Here is a 9,783-nt window from a genome sequence, read left to right on the forward strand (position 1 = left end):
TTTCTGCATCATCTTCTCTAATTGGGCACTGTTTTAAAGCTGCATTAGCGTAGCACCTTGACATTCGATTCCAATCAAGGTATCTGTCGAAACTATATTTAAGTAGAATGTGCTTACCCTATGCATAATCCCTCGTTTTTCCCGTACCGCACAAGCTAATGCATTGCGTTCATTAAATAAGTACGCAACATCCTGTGACTGTTTTGAATGCAGCGCTCGGATGGTAAGGCTGTTCATGCAAGTTATGCAAAAGGTCGAAAAAAAATTCTCCCAATTTACCAAAGCTCCAACATATGATTTTTGTTTTGTAAACGGTTTTTCCATAAAAAAATTTTGTTCAATTCCAATTGAAACTAGGAAGGTGGCTTTCCTATATATTGCCAATTCATGTATTCTATGTCCTATTGAAAAAATTCACACATCATCCAACATGATTGTTTTTGCCTTTCAAAAACAAATCGGTCCCCACTAACGTGTATATGTTATATGCAAATAAGTAACAGTAATATTTCTAAACTACGAAGAAAAATTACCAATTAGTTAATTCAGTCATAAAATCCTGATGGTATTAAAGCACTAACAAATGGGCACCGTTGCAATACGTGCATGTAGTTCAGCAGAAACCTCTTGCGGTGCGTAGTAATGCGGACATTACCCTTTGACTTTAACGTGGTTGCGGTCGTTCATCGTTGTTCACGACATTTTGCCAGACATTTTTGATTTTTCTGAAGTTGGATTGCTACAGCGTATGTGTATGCGTGGAAGCGTTATTTCGTATCACGTAGGGTTACCATATTTCCATCCCCAAAAAGGAGGACACAATGTTAAAAAGAACATAAAGGGCCCCAAAAAAAACAAAAGCCTTAGAAATAAGACAGTATTGAATTATAATTTGGATAAAGTTTAACGCTTATCACATCACCACACTAAATAACCTTTTTTTTCAAAAAAATTTAAAATCAACCTGTGTTCTTTAAAAATAAGCTGAAGATCAATATTTGTTTTCAAAGGCATAATTGTCACTTATGTAGTTGGTAAATCAGAAATTCTTTGAAAAGGAGGACATTTGAGTACTTTTTCTAGTCCTCCGAGGACAACTTGGTTTTTGTTAAAAGGGAGGACATGTCCTCCAAAAAGAGGACGTAGGCTATAGTAGGCCTATCACGCAGCGCTGGCTCGTGAACTCGTCAATCGTCTTTTCCCTTTCCGTCACGTTGTGCACGACCCTGGCGGAAATCCCTGACTGCCTCTGCTGGCTCGTGAACTCGTCAATCGTCTTTTCCCTTTCCGTCACGTTGTGCACGACCCTGGCGGAAATCCCTGACTGCCTCTGCACCAGTGAAAAAAAATTGATGCAACGTCCGTCATTGTGATACAAATAACGTCACAGCTCTTTTCCAGCGAAAACATGGCCAAGTTGAACGCGTGGTCATGTATGAAGCCCCGGCCATATCTCACCAACCAATCGATCCGTGGGATTGGATTGTCCGTGCACATGGCGCTTAAACACATGGAGGCTGTAAAGGTAACCAATCGGTTGATGAGGCTAAACATATGAATACTAAACGAGGAAGCCACTACAAACAATTGTTTAAAGTTTCAGAACATTGGGGATTGAATTTCGGACCTTAAAGACCGATTCAACCTAAAAACGCATATTTCGGGGTCAAGCTAACTAAAAGATCATGGATCATGTACTATAGTACTAAAAGCGGTTTCAAAAATTTCACAGTTTTGGGGCCTGTGGGTGAACCATAGGGTCAATCAGAGTCTTCAGGAACATTAAATTTGGATAAATACCTAACATGTGTGTAGGCTAAATTTGAATACGGTTGAAGCACTCTTTCTTGACCAAACACGTAGGACAAACCTGCGTTAGACAGAAAAAAGAAAGAAAAACAATATGTGTTCCTTCAGGGAAAGGGAGGGACCCATAATGCTGAGGGTTTTTAATGGTAGGTCTTAGCTTCTGTCATTTTTATTACTTCAATTATTAACATTTAGGCTTATAACCTGAACTTTGTTGTAGTGCAGTGATACTACTGAATCTTGTCAGTGGTACTGATAAAACGGACAAGGCTTTTGATAGTTTCAAAACAAACCTTTCATATGATTCACAGCAATTTTTTCGAAGGTAAAACGAAACTACATTATGAAATGTATAAAAATAATTCACTATCACAGAAAAACATGATTTTACAACTTGAACTCTTAAGACACAAAAGTTTAAAGAAAGTCATACGTCAGTTCAGCTTTTTTTGGTGGATATTGTCAACATCTTTAGCAGGATAGAAGTCAGTAAAAGCAGAACTTTCAATACTAGCTTTCAGGCACCCTTGAGAGAAATTTAGTGAGTTCCGTAAAAAATCGGTATGCAGGAAAACCAACAACATTGTTATAATCTCCTTCAATATTTTCCACCAACAAAGCTCCCAAACCTTGTATTCCATATGCACCTGCTTTATTTCTGTAAATTTCATAAGACTAAGTTATTTTAAAAAACAATAGAAGCACTCTACCAACTTGTTTGAAAGCATTTCCAAAACATTAGATTCACTAAACAATTTTGCAAATAAAACTAATGCTGGAAATGAAGTGAAACACACTTAAAATCAATTTGATAATGGCATAGTTTTGCTAAACCTTAACATGAAGAGATAAATGACCTTACAGGTTACGCCAATTAGAAAGGGTAAAGATGTAGAATGTACTTACAAGGGTTCTTTACTGTCCACATAGCTTTTAATCATTGCAGCACTTAATAAGCTAAATGTGACCTTGGTAGTTTCACAAAACATAGTGACAGCGAAATCACTATCAGGTTCAACTTCTACAATAGAAACCCCAGTACAAACTAAATGTGTTTTGTTGCTTAACAGCTGAAGGGTTTTTGTAGCTGTCTCCTTAACATGTGGTTTTCCAATAATTTTTCCATTGTGGACCTTTTGAACACAACAATGTTTATCATTTTACACATCCCTTAAACAAATGTTACTTACAACAACTGTATCAGCACCAACCACCAGATGTTTTTCTTTTGTATTGACCAATGTTTGAGCAACGTTTAATGCTTTTTGATGTGCCAAGCATTTTACATAATTCCCTGCTTCCGTATAACCTGTCTTGTCAATGCTTTCTTCATCAAATGTTGATGGTACAACAGAAAACTGCAGACCCTGACAAACACCAAAATGTACGGAATCGATTTATGGATACAAAAGTTACAACAAAGTCAACTTACTAGTTGATCAAAAATGGCTTTTCTTTGCGGGGACGAACTTGCTAATACTAGCTTAAAATCAGAAAGTAATTCCTTTAACGGTGAAAGCATTGTCCACCGATAAACTGTTGCCTATGAAGGTTCATCGAGAACAATTATCGACACCGTTGAAACAGCCTAACACACGTTTGCATCGATTTTGGTCAGCTGTCAACACGCTTGAACAGTCACGAATGTCGCGCCTCGAGAGACAGAGAAGTTAAGTTAATTTCGAATCCTTTTTAGACTAAAACCCTACAAAACAATTTATATTTGTTGCAATGACCAATTTTGCTTTTCCAAAGGAAACCTCCATAGAATGGTCACGCCTGAATGGAGCATTGTCACCTGATACATTCTTTGCTTTGAATACAGCAAAATATGTAGTTCACAGCAAACCTTCAGCGTCTTTTTACTGCCGTTTGTGTTGCCACAAGCGAATCTAGTAAACAACCTTTGTGACAACCTGTGTTGCCACACAGATACATGAAATGTGTCAATATTGCTATGGAGCAATTGTATTTCTTGTGACAACAAACTTGGATTATAAGACATATCAAACCATCAATAAAAGACAATGCATCCACAAAAAAGCGATCTTAGGTGTTTTTGCACCTTGTACAAACTACACCTTGTAACCGGTAGAGCTACTAACACTGAGCATAGGCTTTGGGCCGGTCTGAGAACTTCTGGTAGGTGGCAATTATTCTTACCATAAACCAAAATTGCTGACAGCACCATAAACGCCTATGCTCCGTTGCGCCACCAACCAGAAGTCCTCAGACCGGCCCAAAGCCTATGCTCAGTGTTAGTAGCTCTACCCTTGTAACCACGTTTTATCGCGCCCTTTAGTTTTGCTTTCCATTGTCGTCTGGAAATATTTCCGTGATGGGTTTCAGCTGGTAATAGGTAACATGCCGTTTGTACTGTATTGATTTTTTGTAACCAACATCGGTCTTGTGAAACCAGTCGAGAAGGCCATTCGCTCCAAAGTTTTCGTTGAATCTAAAGCCAACAATAAGACATGTAAATGTGGCTCTCGACTATGTGAGCCCGCAATTGCTTGTAGTTACTTCACATGATGATAGTCGTGGAATTGTGGTGACGACAAAAGTGGTAAGTGATAGTTGCTGTGATGTAAACAAGTGTCAACGTGTGCCATAATCAACCATACCCAAGCCACACAGAGATGCGATCCAACAAGTACCGGTCCAGCAAAAATGGGCAACACGTTTGAAACCTGCAATTGAACACGTTACGTAAACTTTAATGGAGTTCGGGCCGTCGAATGGGCTTTATTGTGGTCTTGATATTGCTACCTACACGATTTTAAGTCAAATATACATTTTGGAAAGTTCTTTTGTAAACCTTGGCAAAAAGCTGTCCTACATAAACTTTACACGTCAGATTCGCTTACCAAATGCTCCACTGGATGCGTGCAGAATGCTGCAATGCTTATTGGTGCGACCCATTCATGGTGGATTTTATGAATGTGTTTGTACAAAGCTGGTAGGTGCAACAATCTGTAATTTGTAACAAAAGTTGATATTATACCAAGGCATCGTAATTTCATTTGCAAAAACTCAATTTTCAATATGGGTCACCTATGACTATAGTAGAAGAAAAACTCATCCACCAATATGAATACCACATATTCAAACAAAACTCTCCATGCCGGGGGTAATGGACTGGTGCAAGACATGCCAACGGCTCTCATCAGTGGGTAGAATAAATAAATCATACCACACGATGTTAGCACATTTCGAAAGGAAACAACACAACAATAAAGAAATCGGCGTGTCTCTACCTGTAAAAGCAAGACGATATTTTACTGTTGTAAAAGTGAGATTGTAGAAGTTAGAACTTTGTAATTGTGTTTGTCTCCCAACAATGTGGGACCGTCATGTCAAAGTTTTCTATCCTCTCCATCAAAAGTTTGCAAGTAAAGGTAGCCTACAGGTCATGACAATGATAGCAACAAATATTATAATCTAACAAAAGAACGATTTGCGATTATATACTTGCATACCGGAACATTTTTATCTTTTTGTATCTTGTATTTGTGAAAAAAGGCAGGCATTCCCGTAAAATCGAGGAACATAAAAAATGCGTTTGCTACGCAAAAAGACGTAAGTATAACCATGGAGGTACCTGAGATAAAAATATTTATGAATTATGAAAGAAAAACATGCTGTACAACAATACCAACCTAAGACAAATGTAAGTTTTTCGTCGTTGCCGAAGAACTTTAAAACATTGGACCACTGCAACTCTAAAAAACTTCGGACGAACAAAGTGTGTTCCATGGTCTTAAATATGTCGGTACAATATACCCTGAAAGCAATTTCAAGTAAAGCAGCTGATATAAATGTCCATTAAATTATGTGTTGATTCCAATGTCCACTAATTCTGAATTAACATTAAAGTCATGTTTGGCGCGTTCTGCAAAAAGCTAGCGTAAAACGCCCTGGGTACTTTTAGCTTTGGCGCAGAGAGAAAGCACAAATGCATCCAAACAGATAATAATTTCTTGAATCTGTCGGAAACCTGAGATATAAGTTATTTGATGATAGGCGGTAAACAAATCGACTTTCTAGTTGCAGGTTGGTATGTCATCTTGCAACAACACTGCAGTACACTGAACATCTTTTTGAAGCATATGAAATATCCTTGCTGTGACTTTGGCCTTACAAAACATATGGGTTTGTTTGCCCTTCAGTTTCCCGTTTTGTTTACTTGTGGGTTCCTTCAAATCGGGCATAGCAGCGTTTGCCTTGGAGAGCCGCAAGTTTATTAAAAAAATAACTGATCTTTCGTCTTTTCGTCTGCCTATTCTGTAGTCTGTTGTTATTGCAAAAAAAAACAGCAACAAAATGTGCATGTATAATTTTATTGTGTTGGTTGGTTTGTTACCGAGCAAAATCAGCTGATACGTATCAAGTACTTTTACGGTTTATTAACATGTTAATCAATTGCAACTGCATTTCATCCCGATTAAACGGAATTTTAGTGAAATACTTGATTGGAAAAGTTACTCATATTAAGGGACAAAGAGCATTTGCGAATATTTAAGGAAAATTGTAAAAAATAGGCCCATTTAGAGTCGGGGTGAGGTTTTAATAATAAAAATACAATAAACCAAACTAATTAACTTAGTACCTAATCCTTATATTTGGTCCTTAACCCTATAGGCCAGTTTCACTGTTAATTAAAAAAAACTATGTGTTCTTTACGCCATCTATCGATATTTAGCAAACTTTGTCTTTTCGTCTGTTGTGCGTTCATAGCTCTTCCGATTTGAAATAGAAATTTGCAGATGGTCAAAAATTTAAACTAAGCTACTGTTACTTGTAATTTTGCATTGTATAAGTGTATTAGATTAGAGTCTAGTCTAGTCTAATCATTAGACCAACTGCTTACTACATGCTTAAAAACACGTAATTATTGTCAGCCGAAAATTATTTATTTATAATTATTGAACTTTAAAATTGACTTAACTTTATTTTATGCGGGACTAAAAGTAGTGCATATAACTTTTTTAGTTGTAGCATAGTTGTAGTACAAACAAGTTACAATAAGCTCACAATTTGAAATAATATAGCTGCAACTGACAAACAAACCTCGTGTATCCTAGAGCTTAATTACAAGGTCTATTGTTGCATCATAAAAATATTTAATACCGACATAAAGCTACCGGTCCATTGCACCAAAAGTAAAATACAACGACATAACTTACACCAAAATTGTATTGCACCAAACACAAGGTATTAACCACACACCCAAACGCATTACTTATGTTATTTAATTTTCTCTGGCATTTTTGCTTGGAAACATTTCAGTAATTGGTTTAAGTCCATAATATGTGATGTGACGTTTGCACTGGATCGATTTCTTGAAGCCTACGTCAGTCTGATGAAACCAATCAAGAAGGCCGTTTGTTCCGAAGCATTCATTGAACCTAAACGCATCACAAAGAAGTTTTTTTCCTCACGCAACAGCTAGTACAACATAACCTTTGGTCATGTTTTAAACAGTAAATTGGGAATAAAACGTGGGAAGGTGTGAAGCTTCTGCAAATAACAAGCAGCTTTATTTGCATCTTGTAAACGTTGCGCAACATTACACGTGTGTGTCGAGGCGAAGCAAATAATGTTGGAATTAAAACGAGTTTTAAATAAGCTACACCAGTTCAGGACATGTCTAACTAAAATAACCTTGTTTTGTAAATTGCAAATTCGTTTCTTTGCGCCCTTTGTTCCGTTCTGTCATTTTTACTTACTTTACATGATGATAGTCGTGAAATTGTGGAGATGACATGACAGGAAAATGATAGTCGCAATGGTGTAGACAAGTTTCAAATTGAGCAATCACCAACCAAACCCAAACAACACTCAAATGCGATCCTGCGAGAATTGGCCCAGCCAGAAGCGGCAACGCATTTGAAACCTGTTTGTTGTAACATTAATTGTACATGTAGTGTTTACCAAGTTATTTATTACTTGCCAAATATTGCGGTTTTGTCTGCAACGATTTTTCATGAAGGTTTTGTGTTGTTCAAAGTTATTCATTAACAAGGAGAGTAAAGTAGGGTAAGGGTAAATAACTTTACACTTCTTCTGAAACAAATCGTCGTAGATCATCTTTTAACTAATTAAAATAAGGGTAATGCCAGAAAAAACAAATATTAACAAGTTCATACAATGTGCTCCACAGGATGTGCATAGGAAGCTGCGATGCTGATTGGTGCAATCCATTCGTGGTGGATTTTATGTATGTGCTTGTACAGGGCTGGCAAATGAAACAACCTATCAATATTGGTGAATCAATTTATCTAATGGTTATATCTTAAAATCGTACACCCAATTTATCTGTTAATAAGCAAACAACCGCAACGGAAAGCGGTTTTGTCCATGTGTGATAGTCCTACCGAGACCGCTAAATTAGTTTGTGGTTTGTTTGAACGTTACTATGTGCAGACGTATTAACAACCAGCAAAAAATCAATGGTTACCTGTGGGAATAATAAAAGATAAATTCGTCCACAAGAATAAAAATCACGAAGTCAACCAAAGCTCTCCAAAGTGGTGGCAAAGAAGCGCTACACGACATGCCGGTTGCTTTCATTAGTGGAAAAGACAAATAGACGACTGCGCACGACAAAAGCTCATTTCGAAATGCCACTCTACAGCAATGAACAAATCGGTGTGTCTCGACCTGCAAAGGAAAATGTAATAATTTTCCCACTTCGTGCGACTCAAACGATTTAAAACAACACCAATTCTACGGAGCGTTTGAAAAAACGATAACGACATTGATTAAATGCATACAGGAACGTTTTTATCCTTCTGTATTTTGTATTTGTGCAGAAAGGCAGGTTTGCCGGTGGAATCCAGAAACATGAAAAAAGAATTCACGGCACAGAAAGACAGGAAAAGCACCATGGACGTACCTGCGGTTTAAGGTTTTGTGTTAGAAACAATAAAAACATACTTAGCTGCACTTAATTGTACCAACCCAAAATGAAAATCAGTTTCTCGTCATTTCCAAACCAGTCCAAAATCTTTGACCATTGGGTCTCTAGAAAAGTGCGCATTGTTTCGACATACTCCATTCTTACACACTAAGCGAAACTTTTATCCGTAACAAATGCTGTTGGTGACAACTAGGCCTATAGTTTATATATAAACAACAAAATAGAGGTTCCCTGAAAAAAGGGTATCCTGTTTTGCAGCAGGCCCTATAAATCCAGACAACATCCGCTTCTAGACCGGTGGTCGGCATCGGCAACCGCCGATAAAATTTCACTTCAAAAAACGGTGCGCAGTGCAAAAAAGGTTGCCGACCCCCGTCCTAGACCATAAAACTGCCCATAGCATGTAATGGTATTAATTTACCTTGGTATGAAGAATTAAAAAAAGTTATTTGAAAGCGCATCTATTTTCACATAAAGCGGACTTCGCTGCATAGCCTACTGTCATAGTGTAACAAATTAGATACTGGTTAATTTAGCTCTGAAACTTGCTGCATATTTAACAATGACGACAAACATTTTTGACTAAAAATGAGACATATGGTTTTGACCACGGTAAATCTAAATAAAATCCAAACCAAACCGGCACGAAGCACCGGGAAGCTTTCCGATTTGCATTTCTAACTTTCAGTAATTTCCACTGAATTTTTAACATCCTGTGTAAATCCATCTGATCGAGCCAGTAAAATTTTATGGCTTGTTTGTCGCCTTTTTCCTCCGTGAGGTGCTTAGTCAACCGTTATGAAATAGCGTACACAGAAATGTTACGCATGCAGGTAAAGATTTTTCCTGCAGCTTCTTCGCATTGTTCACGTTCTCCAGCCAAATTTAAAAAAAACTAATATTTTACTCATATTGTAGAGTTTACTGCGGACATTCACTTCAAAAATGTGGATTATGTAACGCATAATTACGTAAAACCTCGTGAACAAAATTTCCTAATCTGCACAATTCCTACATATATTTTAGTCTACTGTCAAAAAGTAGGCCTATTT

General features: G+C 37.3%; 3 protein-coding genes across 4 annotated transcripts; all 3 read right to left on the minus strand.

The window, feature by feature from the left end:
* Positions 1 to 426: 426 nt before the first annotated feature.
* On the minus strand, positions 427 to 3,542 carry LOC145202660 (dTTP/UTP pyrophosphatase-like). Of its 2 annotated transcripts, XR_013853311.1 has the most exons (5): positions 3,242 to 3,542; positions 3,000 to 3,176; positions 2,716 to 2,942; positions 2,243 to 2,467; positions 427 to 1,517 (listed from the first exon to the last, which is right to left on the minus strand). XR_013853311.1 is itself a non-coding variant. In XM_080075674.1 (4 exons), the coding sequence occupies exons 1-4, from the start codon at positions 3,329 to 3,331 to the stop codon at positions 2,320 to 2,322; spliced, it is 642 nt and encodes a 213-aa protein (XP_079931800.1). In that variant the 5' UTR covers positions 3,332 to 3,542; the 3' UTR covers positions 2,104 to 2,319. The 2 variants fall into 2 exon arrangements, 1 of the variants encoding a protein (XP_079931800.1); XM_080075674.1 differs by lacking the exon at positions 427 to 1,517 and having other exon boundaries at positions 2,104 to 2,467.
* A 565-nt stretch (positions 3,543 to 4,107) lies between these two features.
* LOC145238975 (fatty acid hydroxylase domain-containing protein 2-like) lies at positions 4,108 to 5,565 on the minus strand. Its single transcript, XM_080102272.1, has 6 exons — positions 5,469 to 5,565; positions 5,289 to 5,410; positions 4,864 to 5,066; positions 4,677 to 4,782; positions 4,333 to 4,499; positions 4,108 to 4,264 (listed from the first exon to the last, which is right to left on the minus strand). The coding sequence occupies exons 1-6, from the start codon at positions 5,563 to 5,565 to the stop codon at positions 4,108 to 4,110; spliced, it is 852 nt and encodes a 283-aa protein (XP_079958398.1).
* A 1,347-nt stretch (positions 5,566 to 6,912) lies between these two features.
* LOC145238309 (fatty acid hydroxylase domain-containing protein 2-like) lies at positions 6,913 to 9,737 on the minus strand. The gene is made up of 6 exons (XM_080101439.1): positions 8,773 to 9,737; positions 8,586 to 8,707; positions 8,270 to 8,472; positions 7,959 to 8,064; positions 7,539 to 7,705; positions 6,913 to 7,217 (listed from the first exon to the last, which is right to left on the minus strand). The coding sequence occupies exons 1-6, from the start codon at positions 8,867 to 8,869 to the stop codon at positions 7,061 to 7,063; spliced, it is 852 nt and encodes a 283-aa protein (XP_079957565.1). The 5' UTR covers positions 8,870 to 9,737; the 3' UTR covers positions 6,913 to 7,060.
* Positions 9,738 to 9,783: the final 46 nt, after the last annotated feature.

Source organism: Phallusia mammillata, chromosome 7, assembly GCF_965637545.1.
Source record: "Phallusia mammillata chromosome 7, kaPhaMamm4.hap1.1, whole genome shotgun sequence".
Classification (NCBI taxonomy): domain Eukaryota; kingdom Metazoa; phylum Chordata; class Ascidiacea; order Phlebobranchia; family Ascidiidae; genus Phallusia; species Phallusia mammillata.

Coding starts and splice junctions, on each gene's coding strand:
- LOC145202660 (XM_080075674.1), bottom strand. CDS start 3,331: ATGCTTTCACCGTTAAAGGAATTACTTTCTGATTTTAAGCTAGTATTA. Junction 3,177..3,241: donor AAGCCATTTTTGATCAACTA/GTAAGTTGACTT, acceptor GGTGTTTGTCAG/GGTCTGCAGTTTTCTGTTGT. Junction 2,468..2,715: donor GTGGACAGTAAAGAACCCTT/GTAAGTACATTC, acceptor TGAAATTTACAG/AAATAAAGCAGGTGCATATG.
- LOC145238975 (XM_080102272.1), bottom strand. CDS start 5,565: ATGGAACACACTTTGTTCGTCCGAAGTTTTTTAGAGTTGCAGTGGTCC. Junction 5,067..5,288: donor AAAAAGATAAAAATGTTCCG/GTATGCAAGTAT, acceptor TTGCTTTTACAG/GTAGAGACACGCCGATTTCT. Junction 4,783..4,863: donor TTCTTCTACTATAGTCATAG/GTGACCCATATT, acceptor TACAAATTACAG/ATTGTTGCACCTACCAGCTT.
- LOC145238309 (XM_080101439.1), bottom strand. CDS start 8,869: ATGGAGTATGTCGAAACAATGCGCACTTTTCTAGAGACCCAATGGTCA. Junction 8,473..8,585: donor AGAAGGATAAAAACGTTCCT/GTATGCATTTAA, acceptor TTTCCTTTGCAG/GTCGAGACACACCGATTTGT. Junction 8,065..8,269: donor ATCTTTTATTATTCCCACAG/GTAACCATTGAT, acceptor CAATATTGATAG/GTTGTTTCATTTGCCAGCCC.